Source organism: Fonsecaea pedrosoi (genome assembly GCF_000835455.1).
Source record: "Fonsecaea pedrosoi CBS 271.37 unplaced genomic scaffold supercont1.1, whole genome shotgun sequence".
Taxonomy (NCBI): Eukaryota; Fungi; Ascomycota; class Eurotiomycetes; order Chaetothyriales; family Herpotrichiellaceae; genus Fonsecaea; species Fonsecaea pedrosoi.
In genome coordinates, this window is record NW_013550615.1 from 4,066,447 (window position 1) to 4,082,338 (window position 15,892).

General features: G+C 51.7%; 5 protein-coding genes across 5 annotated transcripts; 2 read left to right on the forward strand and 3 right to left on the reverse strand.

Annotated features, from left to right (window-relative positions):
• Positions 1 to 3,651: 3,651 nt before the first annotated feature.
• On the reverse strand, positions 3,652 to 4,263 carry Z517_01482 (uncharacterized protein; the record flags this gene model as incomplete). Its single annotated transcript, XM_013434442.1, has 1 exon — positions 3,652 to 4,263. The coding sequence occupies one exon, from the start codon at positions 4,261 to 4,263 to the stop codon at positions 3,652 to 3,654; it is 612 nt and encodes a 203-aa protein (XP_013289896.1).
• A 1,149-nt stretch (positions 4,264 to 5,412) lies between these two features.
• On the forward strand, positions 5,413 to 7,949 carry Z517_01483 (potassium uptake protein; the record flags this gene model as incomplete). Its single annotated transcript, XM_013434443.1, has 3 exons — positions 5,413 to 5,634; positions 5,686 to 6,711; positions 6,765 to 7,949. The coding sequence occupies 3 exons, from the start codon at positions 5,413 to 5,415 to the stop codon at positions 7,947 to 7,949; spliced, it is 2,433 nt and encodes an 810-aa protein (XP_013289897.1).
• Positions 7,950 to 9,340: 1,391 nt separating this feature from the next.
• Positions 9,341 to 11,802, reverse strand: Z517_01484 (uncharacterized protein; the record flags this gene model as incomplete). The annotated part of the gene is made up of 5 exons (XM_013434444.1): positions 9,341 to 9,700; positions 9,755 to 10,136; positions 10,200 to 10,820; positions 10,873 to 11,587; positions 11,646 to 11,802. The coding sequence occupies 5 exons, from the start codon at positions 11,800 to 11,802 to the stop codon at positions 9,341 to 9,343; spliced, it is 2,235 nt and encodes a 744-aa protein (XP_013289898.1).
• A 525-nt stretch (positions 11,803 to 12,327) lies between these two features.
• On the forward strand, positions 12,328 to 13,044 carry Z517_01485 (uncharacterized protein; the record flags this gene model as incomplete). The annotated part of the gene is made up of 1 exon (XM_013434445.1): positions 12,328 to 13,044. One exon carries the CDS (start codon positions 12,328 to 12,330, stop codon positions 13,042 to 13,044), a length of 717 nt encoding a protein of 238 aa, XP_013289899.1.
• Positions 13,045 to 13,117: 73 nt separating this feature from the next.
• Positions 13,118 to 15,664, reverse strand: Z517_01486 (uncharacterized protein; the record flags this gene model as incomplete). The annotated part of the gene is made up of 1 exon (XM_013434446.1): positions 13,118 to 15,664. One exon carries the CDS (start codon positions 15,662 to 15,664, stop codon positions 13,118 to 13,120), a length of 2,547 nt encoding a protein of 848 aa, XP_013289900.1.
• Positions 15,665 to 15,892: the final 228 nt, after the last annotated feature.

Here is a 15,892-nt window from a genome sequence, read left to right on the forward strand (position 1 = left end):
GTGGGTCACCACCTCCCAAACTCTATGCGCTGCTATATAACACGAGTACCAGTTCTCAGCGCCTCTTTCAAGTGCAGGGCTGAGGTTGAGATAAGGCATTGCATTGATTGGGCGCGTTAATTTAGCTTTCCCGCCCCGGGAACAGATGCGAACTGTGGTGCGAACAGGTGGAGCCCTCTCCTCTTTTTTTTTCTCTCTCTTCAACATTTTGTCACTGGGAACTGCGGGAATTGCCTGATTGAGAAGCCCATGTTTTGGGGGAGCCGAAGAGCGAATCAGGCATGGGCGAACAACGCATGGGTCGGCCCGGCCTAGTCTTGCCTTTCATTGACGCGAGATGCGCAAACGGGACGGCACGTTCTGTCTGTTTGCTTGTTCGTCTGTCTTGTCTGTCTGTCAGGTGGTTCATTCCCAAGTCCGTCATCACTCCAGCTTCTGTGGATTTCTGCCAAAAGTTGACGTGGTCGGGCGTTCGCATACAAATCGGGCGCTGGGAAAAGGCGGTGTGCGAAGGGGGTGTCTGTACATGCCAACTAGCCTGTGCCTGAGCCAACCAGCGACTTACAAGGAGGCTGTTCAGGACGGTTGCAAGGCTGAGGATCCGTCACTACCTGCAGAAAGAACCTGCGGCCCTATTCATGACCCGAATTCGAGGCCCGGAACAGGGCGTGCGCGAAAACAAACAGGTTGGGCGCTGTTGCATAGCCGCAACACCGTGCGTGACCGAGCAGAATTTCTCGACGCCGAGTTCCCAAGAGATGGATGCCTAAGCTAGAGGTGAACCAGGAGCACTAAGGAGGAAAGGAAAGGGGAGGGGGGGAGAAAAACAAACAGGGTGGGTAATCAAGGACTTAGTAGGACATGACTATTGCTGCCAGCAATTGGTCCGGACGGGGAGTGAAGAGAAGATAGAGTCTGGTTGATATCCATACAATTCTTTTTTGGTAGTTGTTGTGCTCAGTGTAACACGAAGACCTCGTTTGTTAGGGTACAGGATTTTCCTTCACTTAGGGCTTCCATATTGTTGTCTGCTCCTCCTCCCTTTCACCCCATCTCTCTCCCTCTCTCGGGCGGAAAAGAGGAAAAAGGGAAGAGAATAAAGAAAGAGGAAACAGAAGAACGGTCAAGGTCCTCGATCAACACTCCCACCCTCGCTTTTTTGGCTTGCTTGCCCCCGTTCTCCTGCCGTCAAAGTTCCTCGCTCGTAGGCTCGCCTATCCCTTTCGAGAGGGGTTTGTTTTGGGCATGCACGTCGAGAGATCTAGCGGTTGGCAAATTGAGAAGGTTGGGGCCCCATGTGTTGATTATGATGATGGACGGCTCGGTTGCTGTTGTCGTTGTCGAAACTGGGTTATTTGTTTGTTTGTCTAGATCCCAGATGAAGCTCAGATGAAGCTCGAATGAAGAAAAGCCCAGGTCACAGGTCGCGTGTGTGAGCTCTGTTTGTTATTGTTGTTGTTGTTGTTGACATCGTACAGCAGGCCGGCCGGCCAGTCTTCCACCTCAGAGAGGAGTGGTATTGTCCTTGTCCGAACGTGTCGGGCAGAAGAGGTACCACTAACGATGATACAATGATGCACTGATGCATCGATGCGAAGATGCGTGCCTTTGGGTCGTGTGCGTGTGTGTGTGTGTGTGTGTGCGCACATGTGAAAGTTTTCCGATTGTTCAGCACTGGAAAATGTTGGAATTTGTTTGTCTGGCAAAGCACGTTGCAAGCTCTTTCGTTGGGGGAGGGAAAGACAATTAAGCTCTATATAATGAGGTTTGCACACCTTTTTGTCTGTTTGAGTTCTGCTCCGCTTGATGACTGACACCGGTTCTGTCTCCAAAAATGGGCAGCACTGTGTATGTGTGCACGCTGGGACGATGTGACGATATGATGTCGTGACAATGGACATCGTCAATAAAAGGGAGACACCGGGCGTGACAGTCGGGTCTGCTGCCTGATCGTACGTCTCTGTGTGAATAGAGAGAAGAAGGAAAAAAAATCGTGTCGCAAATGCGCTGTGTGATTTGATTTCTCTAGTGTTCACCCCTGTAGGGTAAGCAGTTGACGGTGATGTTTGATTGAAGCCAAAGTGTGCCTGAATCTTGTTGAGGTGGAAAATAAAACCCTTGTTGGAAAGGCAAGAAGTAGTGTCTTGAGACGACGAGGCAAGGCTAATCTGGTGTGGCAGAGTGGAGTAGCAGAGAGGACGAGGTTTGTGCGGGTGATCTGAAATCACGGAGTGTGTTGTGTGTTATGTTTTTTCTCTTCATCACGTCAAAGGACGCGAAGGGGCTTTTCGTTTTTCAAGTGCGACTTGCGCAACCAGCAGGGTTCTTCTTGCGCGTCATTGGCCGGCGCAAGACTTCAGCGTCGTTGAGATAAGAGTCTGGTATGTCGATGATGTTCTATGGAGGTAAGCTCATCGCAAGCTCAAGCTCTCTGCTGATGGATATCGATTTGTAAAGTGCCTTTACAGCCAAGTTGGCACAGCTCTGGTGAAACAGCTGATGTGTCGCTATTGGAGTGAGAGTTCCTAATTATGTGAGCAGAAGTGTGCATTGGGGGGTTTCAGACAGCCTACCATGGCGCAATGCAATCAAAGAGCCGAAAAGGTCTCTGTGGTTACAAATTGTCGAGTGGTTGCGAATAGTTGAAGTTGGTTTGGTTTTGACGATTTCCAACGTGATTTGGCCTGAGGGTCTGCTCACGCGTCGTGGATGCGCAGAAAGCAACGTCAAGTTGCTGGTGCAGGCCTTTGGGTTGTCGGAATTTGGAACGAGAATGAGCGTCGAATGTGTCAACATGACAAGGAACTTGGGAAAGTAGTTTGTCGTTCTCATCCGAGAGAGTCTCTGCTCGACGGCGACATTTTCCATCTGATGACGTCGAAGTCGATCTGACGGAAGATTGATTCCCACGATGTCGCGTCTCGCAACTATAGAGAGGTCTCGGTTTCCCCAGCTAGGCTGGGTACTTACGCCCTGCACCGCGCGAAGGTGCCTCTCTTGCGCAGGGCACGACGAGGGGTAAGGAAGAGAGAAGAGATGAATGGGAATGTTGGTAAGTGGGAAGAGACTGATGCGTCACTGTCTAGGAAGATTCGTGGACAATATCTTCCTAATGTTCGCGCCAAGCGGTAAAGGGAATCAACAACGGAAAGTATAGCGGGCAGTTGATCAGAATGGATTCGAGCGAAGTGACTGCGGCAAAGCGCAGGTCGAAGAAACAATATGGTCAGGCTGACAGTGTCTATCGGGCTTCCTAGGACGACAAGAACCACGAATACCAATGGAAAGAGACAAACAGCATAGATAGATATTCTATACAGCATTGCAAGTGCTATGGACGACGAGCGTCAGTGACAAAGGGTCGTTGTGAATGGAGCACAGCGATGGACACTTGGACCACATCGACATCATTCGCTCCACAGCGAGGCACAAGCTCACAATGCACATAACCAGGCTATACCGTCCAGGTGCACTGTCAAACTGGTCAGTGGCGGCAGCGGTCTTCGAGATCCTCCCCCATCAACACTGCTGGCTCAGGCTTTGTTAGAAGAACGGATGGTTGGACTGATTGAAGAGGGAAAGAATCCATGCGTACACGACTATGCAGACACATATGAGCAGACATGTCTGAGCAGTACCCTGGTTGGCCACTTACCACACAGGACATGTCCCGCTGTATCCTAGCAGCCACCGGTCAACACATCTCTGATGATGTCGATGGCCGCAGGGAAGAATCCGAAGAATTTCATTCTCCACAAATGCTTGTGCGCAAATAGGACAGTCCGGCTCCTCGACTTCGCAGCCAGGTTTTCGGGGGATCTTGTCTTTCAATTTTCTGGAATCGGGTTTGTCGCTCGCAACCATTTCTGCATACATTTCTTTGATGTTTCGTTGGCTCTGCTCCAAAGACCAGCCCAGAGCATCCTGGTAAAGGTGTCCCCGTTCCAAGTCCAAGCTCTTGGCCCGCCGCAGCTGGCCAGAATCACCATTGTATCTGATAATTGGTATGGTTTGGAGCAGGCCAATGTCGATGCCCTTGTCTCGTTGTGTTTCTTGTTGTCGTCGACGTCGCCGCAGCCCGGAGCGTTGCAGTTCAACCAGTAGCTGTCGCTCATCGAGGGTTTGGATTGGACTGTGGCGTCTCACCCAGATAGCCGAGAAGACGATGAGTCCAAGGATGGCTACAATGACGGAAACTGTGATGACGGTTCTGTGTGCGCCTGAGGTGGAAGGGGGAGGACGAGGCTGTGGAGCTGTCGCCATGGAAGAAACCCCAGAGAGCAAATGCGAAGCGAACGCACCTGGAAGGGCAAGAAAAGCCTGCTAGCAAACAAAGGTTCCCTCATCTTGGTACAAGTATCTTCTTGTATGCTTCCTTACTGCATCGATTTCACCGGACCAGAGTGAGAGAAATCGCTCATGCTCACAGACATGGATAAAGGTCACTTTTTACCTAACAACAACAGGTGGACATGTCCACCCTCGTCGGCTGCTTGTCTTCGGGTTCCAAATGGTCTTGAGATGGACGGAGAGGGGCGGTGCTTGACACGGGGTGAGAGTGATCCAGACTGCATCCTGATCCATAGTCGACATAAGCTTTCTGTTGCTTGTTCCGTCTCGCCAGCAGGAATGAGGTGGAAAGGGGGACTCCACTTGACAGAAAATCTCTCATATCAATGAGAGTGAAATGGCCCAATCACTCGAAGCTGCTTAGACGGAACGGCGCAGTTTGGTGCCAAGACCTGCGCAGGCGTTCCTCACATTCTCATGTTCTCATCCACACAGTTCCAACAACACCGACGAGGCCACCTCATCCCCTCTATCCCCCCCTGGCTATCTCGCACTTTGCCCTTCTGGCGAGGATCCCTGTCTACACACCGAAGGACTGTGCTTAATAGCTCGCGGAGAGCGGCAGACAGAAATGCATTCACATTCTAATTCGGACTTGCGCCAATGCCCTGGTTCTCCCCCTGACCGCATGCCAGCGCTGCGTTTCCTTGGGAAAGCAAGCCCGTATCCCCTCTCATGGTGTCATGACTAACCTAGCTACATGACCGATGCCGCCGAGATGCATATCCGCTGCTGAGAGAGCTACACCGCAAGGATTCTTTAGGGAACTGGCGAATCTTGAGCTGATAAAGCTACGCTCGACAGCCCAACTGTCCTTCATCACATGCTCGATCATGATCAATCCACTGGATCATTCGCCAATTCTGGTCTCCCTAGACTTGGACGCGTTCATGATGTGATGTCCCACCATGTTTTTGACTCGACTGTCCCTCTGCCTTAAGGAGACATGCTCGCTGCCCACTTTCGTTGTTTCCTGTTCGCAGTCTCCGGCCCTGTTTTTCTTCTTCTTTTGCTCTTATTCGACTTTCTCGTATAGATTGACCCTCAATACTGCTCATCTCAATGGCTACTATCCGTATTGCTGATGAGGTTCATCCTAAAAATGAGCTACAGGGCAAAGAAGGGCGGCTTGCCGACTCGACTTCGATCTACACCCACGACGATGGCATTTACAACATGCGATCGAGGAGGTCTTCCCATGACTTGAGCCTATATCGGTCAAGGTCACTGCAGCGAGATGAAGACCCCGGATTGCAAAAAGAAAGCGACTTCAAGGAGAAGCAGGTACCGTTCCTCCTGTTTGTCTTTAGAGCAAGTCAGCTGATCCGATGATAGGTATTCAGTGGCAAGATGCTTCTCTGGCTCGCCTATCAGTCGATTGGAGTCATCTACGGAGACATTGGTACCAGTCCTCTTTACGTCTACTCGTCGACCTTTACCTCTGCGCCATCGAATGAGGACCTCGTCGGCGTCTTGTCTCTGATCATCTGGTCTCTTATCATGATGGTGACTGTGAAATACATTATCATCATCTTGCATGCAGATAATGAGGGCGAGGGAGGGACGTTCAGCACCTACTCTCTCCTCAGCCGCTATATGAATATCACGAATCGCGATCCAAGGGAAGCTTCCCTGATAAGGATAAGGAGACATGCATCGGGCGATCTCGAAAGCGCCGGACGTGTCATGCGCAAAGGTCTCGAAACAAGTCGGTTGGCACGAGGCATCCTCAAGACCATGGGAGTTTTTGCCGTTTCTATGGTTCTGTCCGACGGCGTCCTCACACCCGCGCAGTCCGTTCTTGGAGCGGTGCAGGGTGCCCGGGTGGTCAATCCCAACATCTCGAAAGGTGCTATAATCGGAATCACTGACGCCATCCTCGTCCTCCTCTTCCTCGTTCAGCCTTTCGGTATCACCAAGATAACATTTGCTTTCTCCCCCATCGTCATAATATGGCTTGGCTTTAATGCCGTTTTCGGAATTTACAACCTGGTTAATTATGATGCTTCCGTCTTTCGGGCTTTCAATCCTGGCTATGCCTTCGAATTTCTGATCCATCATGGCGAACATGGATGGAGGATGCTGGGCGGGGTTTTGCTGGCCTTTACCGGGGTCGAAGCGCTGTTTGCGGACCTGGGAGCCTTCAGCCGTAGAGCGATTCAGCTCAGTTGGCTATGCTATACGTTTCCATGTCTCCTTCTGGCCTACATCGGACAAGCGGCTTATATCAGTGTCCATCCAGAAGCATATTCGAATGCATTCTTCGAAGCTGCACCTCCGGGCACCATTTACCCGTCCCTTATTATCGCTATTCTTGCCGCAATTGTCGCATCGCAGGCTATTATAACTGCGACATTCCAGGTGAGCAGGTGCACAAATTTCATGAGAGGCGATCCGTGGCTGATGATAGTCAGCTTCTCCATCAAGTCATGAAACTGTCATATTTTCCGCAACTTACAGTGAAACACACGTCAAAGATATTCCACGGCCAGCTCTACATCCCTCTTGCGAATTGGCTTCTCATGGTTGGCACAATCCTTGTGGCCTCAATCTACAATAACACGACCTCTCTCGGAAACGCCTATGGTGTTTGCGTCATGTTCGTCACATTCTTCGACACATGCATGGTCTCGTTGACAGCCATCTTCGTGTGGCGTTTCAGTCCATATCTCGTTTTGCTACCTTGGCTGACGATTGCTTGCATGGACGGCACCTTTCTTTCTTCAGCCCTCACCAAGGTACCGGACGGGGCCTGGTTTACTCTTACACTGGCGTTTGTTTTGGGCGCGGTATTTCTGCTCTGGCGCTTCGGAAAGGAGCAACAGTGGTCTTCTGAGGCAGGGGATCGGTTCCCAACCTCCCATTTCATCAGAATGGGGGCTATTGGTCTACATCTGACCGAAAGATTTCACGGCACAGCCCTGAGCACCATCAACGGCTTTGGCATCTTCTTCGACAAGGGTGGTGAAACTACTCCCATCGTCTTCAGCCAATTCGCCATCAAACTCACCGCAATGCCTGAAGTGTCGGTATTCTTCCACCTCCGCCCGTTGGAGACGCCTTCCGTGCCACCGTCAGAACGACACACAATCTCGAGACTAGCTATCCCGCACTGCTACCGTTTGGTGGTGAGATATGGCTACAACGACGAAGTCATCACCCCCGACCTGGCCTTTGTCATCTATGAGCAGATCCGAGCGTACATCCTTTCCGAGGCCAAATCAAAACCGCAACTCAATGGCAATTCTGTGCTAGTGGGTGATGACCTGGCTGTAGAAGACGCCGCGACGACAAGCAGCGAAACGGGCGTGGGCACAGATCCCGACGAAAAGTTTCCGGACCCACAAAAGGTATACCAGCAGAACCACGACTCGGAAAAGCAGACGGAAGCCCTTGCGCGGTTGGACCGCGCGTTCGCATACAAGGTGATGTACATAATGGGCAAGGAGCAGTTGACCATCAAACACGGCACGAATTACTTCCGGCGGACGGTTTTGGCGCTGTTCCTGTGGATCAAGGACAATACGAGGACCAAAATGTCGAATCTGAAGGTGCCGACGGAGAAGCTCATCGAGGTGGGCTTCTTGAAGGAGATGTAGCCACAAGCAGCAGGGATAAAGGTCCGAGAATATGCGAAAAGAGGGAATTCTGGACCACCACACCGGTCCAGAAACCTCCTTTTTAGAGAAGACGTTTGTTCCTTGATACGTTTTGGGAGATATGGGTTTAAAGAGGAAAAATCAAAGGCGAAGAGGACAGTGGGGGGGGGGGGGGGGGCAAACGGGGTCAAATGAACGGCATATGTCGATTTGGTTGGGGTTTGGTCGGATGGGAAAGACGATATTCGACCATGGGGATGTCCGCAACCATTTTCATGAATTGTCTCGGTTTCATTTTGTGGGCGGTGATGAACACGATACCAACAACCCAGCAGACGGAAATATAGATGGAGTACGAGTGCCTAGCTATCTACCTAGCTAGAGAGCTAGAGCTGACGGATTGATGAGAAGATTAGGTGGATTTCTTCGCGATACCGCCAGGCAATTCGAATTTGCAGCATTTTGCAGCAATGAGCAATGAGGAAAGACAGTGCGGACGTGTACATGTACGTGTGTGTCTATGTGTGTCTGGCTGGTCCCAGGGGAAATGACTGGATTCAGTCAGGAATCAGGAGTCACGGGTCAGGAGTCAGGGGCTCTTCAGCCTCGCCGCCTCGCCGCCACCGCGTTCTGGACTGATTCCCGTATCTGCTTTGCTTTGATTTGGTTGATCCCCATGTCCTCTTCCCTATATGGTCCGTCCCTCATTGTCCCAATAACACGCTAGAAATTTCAGCCGCTGAAAGACATGATAGACATGATCGACGCCTGACACCTGCCGAGCTGCACCTGTGCCTGCCGACGAAGAAACTTCTTGAGACAACGGCGTCTCCGTCCGTCATGAGATCGAACCAGATAGTTGTGTTGTGTTCGCCAGACTCCGCCACCTCACAGTTATACTTGGTCCATCACATAAATCGAAACACATCATGAACAAACCGTGGCCCTCCACAACATCCGTAGTCCAAGACGCCAAAAGAATTACAAAATTCGCGCTTTCCTCTGTCACTAGTACAGCCAGCCACTCCTACAGTTATGCCGTTTCTGTGATCAAGGTCAACGTGGATCAAGGTTCGATCTCTGCAAGGTAGACCCGCACTGGAAGCAGCCACCAAGTAGGGAAAACGGGCCGTTTCAGGCCTAAGGTGTACTTGCATGATGAAGCCCGTCCTGTGACTTGAAGCGTTAGAAGTCGACAGAACTGTCCAAGACGGAAACAGAAAGGTGTACCCACAGACACCAGGCAGAGTTGGAGCTCTGACGGCCATCAAGCATGCGGCTAAAGGCGTGGTTGACGGGCAATTTGACACGTTATCTTCATTGCGTGTAACCCGCGCCAAAAGAAGCTGATGTAGTATCTCTTCCGCAAAATAGAGCACCTCTGTCCCTGATCAGACCTCCCCGGGTGTGTATAACTCGAGATTGTCGATAGGCAATGTCAAGGAGATAGCTTGCGCCTCTGCGAGAATGAAGTCTGCATCATGCCGTGGTGAGTCCTGGTTGTTGGCCAGGAGACGATTCATGCCTGGTCGATTCCAAACCGACGGATAAGAACGTGCATCGTGTGGCGTTTCCGGTGTCGCGTATCCACTTGCTCCGGCAATAATGTCTGAACTGTCCCGTAATGGAAGGCGGTCCAATGATTCTGTTGGTATCAAACTGGATCTCGAGCAGGGGCATACGCATTCAGTGCTCGCAACGATGCGGTCAACATCAAATTGTACGGTGTGAGAGAGCTGTTTAATCACCATCTTTGTACAAGTTAGTTTCGTATGAATCATGGAATATGAAGCAGTGGGAACAACCTTGATGATCCATAAACACCGAACGGCACCATTATCGTAACAACGCATCGTTGCTAGGAGCTTGATGCCCAGCTCTCCCTTCCTCCATGCCTCACTAGGTCGAGATGTGCCATTATGCGTCGCTATCAGGAAGAGGAGGCACATGACCGCTTGGAAAAGCGTGTAGATGACACTCCAAGAAGCCGGAGCCAGCAGACCGCGTTGATGCATCACCTCAGCTCGAGTAATAGTGATGGCTGCAATCTTGATGCATGATAGTGCGTGCTGCGATTGGGTCCTCGTGATGGGCGCACTGTCGGCCATCTGTATGAGGTAATGCAGAAATGGTTGGTAGAGGACGAACTGGCCAAAATAGAATGCCATTTCCAGCTCGAATTTCATGCTGCGGCGTTGTCAGTCAAGTCCAAGACGTTGGAGGAACCCGAAATTGGGAAATGAAGCATACATCTCCGACACTTCACGCTTTTCAGGAGTATGAGGCAAGTAAGACAGCGCTCTGGTCCATTTCCGGAATGCATCCTCTGCGCCTCTCATATTGACGGCATCAACGTTGTCAAATACCAGGTCTGTTGTGCGTTTGCCCTTGTGTGTGCCACGACTGAATATGCTTCGAAGCCCCGCGGCTGTCAGACCCAACAATTCCAAGTGCTTCGCCGAAGCCAGGAGCTTTGCTTGTGTGTCAGAGTCACCATCACGAGCACTGGACGGCCGTTTGGCACAGTCGGCCTTCAACGAGGCCGCGACACCCGGGTCGATGCAATCAGGATTAATGCGAGTCGGTAAGTCTAGAACGATACTGACCAGGGTGTCGAATTGCAGGACTGCGAGCATAATTCTGAGTCTGGCATCTTGTTGAACTTCAGATATCGTGATATCTGCCCCAATATCTTTATGCAAGCCAAGCCTCAAGGCTGAAGTACAAGCAATGCCAAGGTATGTGTATGCAGAAGTCAGACGAGATGTTGTCACCAGAAAGTAGATGAGACACAGAATTGTCTGGATTGATATGAGATCGGCACACTGGGCAACGTCAAGCTCTCTGCGAGCGAGAAGGAAATGCCTCGTACTTCGGTCTCAAAGTCAGTCAATGACACAGGACGTGGGAAGGGCAAACATACGCTTCGTTCACAATATCTTCGCAGCCATGTTTCTTGCGAGATCGGACATCAAACAATAGAGCGATTGCAAGGATGCCGTGAAACAGCGGCATGAAATTATGACTGGATGCACCAAATTGAAGCGCAGACTCGCTATATAGACGATGGACCATGTCCCGGAAGTCGGCCTCGTGCACGAACTGGATCAACGGATTACATCTGGTGAAAACGACATCCAGTAGGCCAAGCGTGATAGATAGACTTGGGAGGCTCTGGAACTGCGAAGAATACTGCGTACCTGCTTCAGCATCCGGTACTGGTGCGTTGAACAAGGCTGTAGTAATGGTCTGAGTTTCGGTGGTCAAGGCAGCACTGTCGGGCATTCTTCGGAACAGTTCTAGAGTCTTGAAGACGAAAGAGTATCCGGAATAAGAGCCATAGAACGTGGTTTGGGTGGGTGAGAGAGGAACGAACCGGCCCGCTCTGCCCATCATGCTGCCTAAGCGAGTTGACCTGGCACTGTCGTCGTCGCCGCTGGAGTCCCCGCCATCTGAGGGCTCTGGGTACGAGTTATCCAAGGTATTGAGAATGGATTCAATATCGGAATGGGCGACAGTCTGATTCTGAGCCTTGAGCCGCACAAGCGACATTCGTGCTGCCCGTAGACATGCTTCCAGCTTTCGAATCCGTTGAGTTGGTGTCTCTCGAGGTCGGGTCCCCGGGTCGTAGGAACAGACTGATGCCGTTAGCGCAGTGATCTCCCCGAGACTGCCATATCAGCGGCGGCCTCTCACCATCCTCAGAAACACTACAGGGGCCACAAGGTAGGGCTCCATCGCATTTGATCTTCCTCAGCCGGCATTCGTCACAGGCGCGAGGGGCTCTCCTATGGTAGCCTTTGCGAAAGGATCGGGAAGACTTTCCACTGCTCTGTTGTGAATCACCAGCCATGAAGGTTCAAAATCTGGCATTTTGCCAGTTCGATGACGGGCTGGAGAGGTAGGAAAAAGAGAGTTCCGATCATGCGGACGGGAGGTGGGAGTCGCCACGATAGTGGGTTGTCTAGCTGCAGCGACCTTTAAGCGATTGGGAAGCTCATTAGTCAGGTGGTGCTCACTTTGTCGAAGAATGACAGGGGGAGTCCAGCGAGCCAACTGAAGATGTTGTTGAGGCCAATTACAGGGCGAGAGGGTTGGAAGTCCGGAGTAGAATTTCAGCTCACGCAGGAGGGGAGAATGGGCTGAGATGGTGCCACGAGGTGCCCAATCAAGGCCAAGACGCCAGCCTTGTCTGCCGCCACAGGCTGCAATCTCAGGCTGCTTTTAGCCCACTCACTGATTAATATCGTTGTTGATGGCGGGGATACGCGCCTTAGGCGCCCACGCACCTTACAAACTCGTCACGCCTGTGCTCGTACACGTAGGGAGGCCCTAGATAGACTCGCCTTGTGGCCTCTCTACGAACTCGTCCCTCAGCATGTCACAGCCTCTCGATGATAAATTCGCCATCCACGAAGCCGCCCGAGAAGGCAAGACGCAAGTGGTCGAGTCCCTCCTCAATGCAAACCCCAAACTTGCCTCTCTCCGTGACCAAGATGACCGTCTCCCACTCCACTGGGCCATTGCCTTTGCTCATCTCGACATCGTTAAACTCCTCACAGCCACCCGTTCCTTTGACCCGGATGCTCAAGACGGGTCAGGCTGGACACCGCTTGCCATGGCCGCTTCTCTGAAAGACAATTCTGGGCTGCCCATCATCGACCTTCTCCTCTCCAAAGATGCCGACCCCAAGATTGCCACGAACACCGGCGTCACACCTTTACATCTGGCCGTGTCGAAGAATAACCTGGACGTTTGCAAAACGCTCCTGAAGCATGGTGCGAGTGCGAGGGTCAAGGACAAGCGGGGTCAATTGCCCCTCCACCGCGCCGCCGCCGTGGGATCCGTTCCTGTCGTGAAACTGCTGCTCGAGAACAAGTCTCCTATCAATGCTACGGACATGGACGGGCTCACACCACTACACCACGCAATAAGTGAAGGACACGGGGACGTGGCTGTAGAGCTGCTAAAAGCTGGAGCGGAGACGGACAAAGTGGATCATGAGGGCAGATTAGCGATTGACTGCGCGCCTGATAGCAAGGTCAGGGCGCATATTTTGAAAGCAGCAGAGAGGGAAGGGATCGAATTTGCCTGAACCAAGACAGCGTCAGTATTGATGGAGACAGGACGCTTTTGACAAGATTTGATCAAAGTCTTCAGATCTGGCCTCATTTCATCGTATCCGCCAGCTGTCGATACATCTGCTTGACATCGACAATATCGGCCTTCAGCTCTTCTACCTCCTCACTCTTCTCCCCCAGCAGTTCCAAGGTGGTCTGATGCCTTGCACTGAGACTGGCATGCTCCTTCTCAAGCGCCTCCAGCCGTTCCTCGATCTTCCGCTTCGCCTCAACCTCCCGCATCAGACTGACGACTTCCTGCCTTGCTTCGTCGCGTTGAGTGGTGAGGCGTGCGAGTTCGTCTTTAGAAGCGGCCTTTTCGCTTTCGAGTCGACGAACGTTGGCGGACATTCGTTCGACCAATTGCACGGAAGGACCTGCGCCAACGGTTGAAGTGGAGATTAGATCGTTCAAACCTCCACGCTGAGAGTGGTGGCTTGTGGTCAGGGGGGTAGGAGGGATATTGGCAAAATACTCGTCTGGATCCATGGACGTCACCCCAGACGGCGTTTCCGCAATGGAGCCGTTGACCAGACCACGGAAGGATGTAGTAGACTGTTGACGAGGCGGAGTGTTCGAGTCGAATGCATTGGGCATGATGGAGGGTCGCCGACTGCTACCTCGCTCATACTGGGTTGGGCTCATGAGATGATTAATGTCGAATGCCAGGCCTGAATTTTTGCGAATCGATGCCGCTGGAGAGTCCGTGCGTTGGATATGCAGAGCAGCTGTCCATTTGGACTTCTCCTCGTCGATTCTTCGTTGCAACTCCCTCTCGGAATTTCCTTTCTGCTCTTCAAGGTCTTTCAAAGCATTTGCCAGGTCCGTCTCAAGCTGAGTCACTTTTCGTTGTAACCGGCGTGTTTCAGCGTTCGCATCTGCCAGTGATTTATCCATATCCGCATAGGTACTTTGAGTGTTGGCCAGCTCCCTTTCAGCATTCTTCAACCTCAATGTAGCCTCTCGCAACTTCTTCCGCAGCTCTGCCTCACTTCTCACAACGTCATCGCGCTCTTTTTCTAGGTTCGTGATACGACCGAGGAGCGAACTCTCGATCCCTTGCCAATTCTGGCTCGCCGTGGTATACTGGGTTTGCAATGCCTCGATTTGTCGAAGGAGTTTAGCTTGTGCGTGACCGTGATCTGCTGAGGAAGCTTCTTCAGCTCGAACACGAAAAGACTCGAGTTTGCTCTCCAGGATGGCTTGTTCGCTCAACATTTCGGTCTCCATAGCGTGAGTCCGCTCTTTTTGTTTCTCTAATTCACCTCGTAAGTCATGGATCTCCTTCTTCAATTTCCCTTCCGAGATTTCACGCTCGACTTTTGCAACGGTCAAATCATCTTGCAGCTCGACAATTCTCCGCCTTTCCTTCTCCCACTGCTCGGATTGCACTTTGCTCTCCGCGGCTTCGGCTCGCGAATTGGCTTTGGACAGTTGCGATTTCATTTCCGCAAGGGTGGCATTCAAAGCATCACGCTCTTTCCGCATTGCCTCAACGTCCTTTGCCGCAACAGCATGGGCTGCTAGACTATGTTCTGCACGCTTGCTTGCAGCTTCAGCCTTCCTGGCGCGGTCCTCCATACTTCTTAGAGCACGTTCAGCTCGGTCTGCGCGTTGTCTCGCAGCTTCTTGTTCTTTTGTAGTGGTCAAGGCTTGAGCTCGAACTTTCTTCAGCATGTTTCGAAGATCCAATTCCGTCTTTGACCATCTGGTGCCTTCTTCTATCAGGACAGCTATTTGCTCATCCTTTTGTAAGAGCTTCTGCTCTAAGCTCCCTGCTTCTGCTGAAGCAGCTCCCTGCTTAGCAGATTCGGCAGCTTTTTGGGCTGATTGGGCGACTTCTTGACCTAGTCTCTCAAGATTCCTTCGGAGCGCATCAATGCGTTCTAGATAGGTGCCCATTTCTTCTTGTATTTCCCTTGTGTCGTCATTGTCAAGTTTTAGTCCATCATCTTCGTTAGTTCGCTGCACATCTTCGGACACTCTGTTCGATCCAGCCTGACTGTGTCTTAGGCTTTCTGCTGAAGGACGTGGTGCATCCCGATCTGGCTGTTCCATGACTATAGCTGCCGCTCCAGGTCGTTCTGGCTCGACGACAGCCTGGTTCAATGATGCTGGTATATCACTCCCCACATCCTGCCTCACGCTCTCGCCCACGTCACTGGAAGTTCGCGGCGCGATGTCTATTTGATCGGTATTTAAAGGAGGTGAATCTGCCACATTGGTAGCATCCGAGAGGGAAGTAGACACATCTCCCCCTCGTGAAGCTGGTCTCGACGATTGTTCCTGCGTAGGGACTGGACTTTCCGTACGACTAACATTCTTCTTTGCCATCGCCCGAGCGAGGCGTTCCTGAAGTCGATCATTCGAGGAAGAGGCAGTGCTGCTACTTCTAGACAAGTCGGCAGAGGCTACGAATACATCAGCCGTTGTAAGGAGATCCTGCGAGGAGTTCTTACGCTTCTTGTTATGGGCGGGAGTGTGCGTTCGTTTGGGACGGTCGGCGTCTTCGGCGAGAATATCATCCAGCCTCGACTCGACAGAGGCGACAGCCTGCTGCAGGAAATTCCATCTCGAGCCCGATTTGGAGGTCATGTTCCACAATCGGACATCAGGGGAACGACTGTAGTGACTAGGGCGACTATAATGCAAGGTCTAAAAGCACTCGCAATACAGAAGTAGTCCAAGGAGATAACATGGCAGCAGGGCAGGAAATGTGGTCTAGTAACACCACTGTTGAATGCCGAACAGCGTTGACGCGTTGCGATGTGGACAACATTTGTCGGACTGCGAGCCAACGGGGAAAGAAATAGGCGAGCGCAG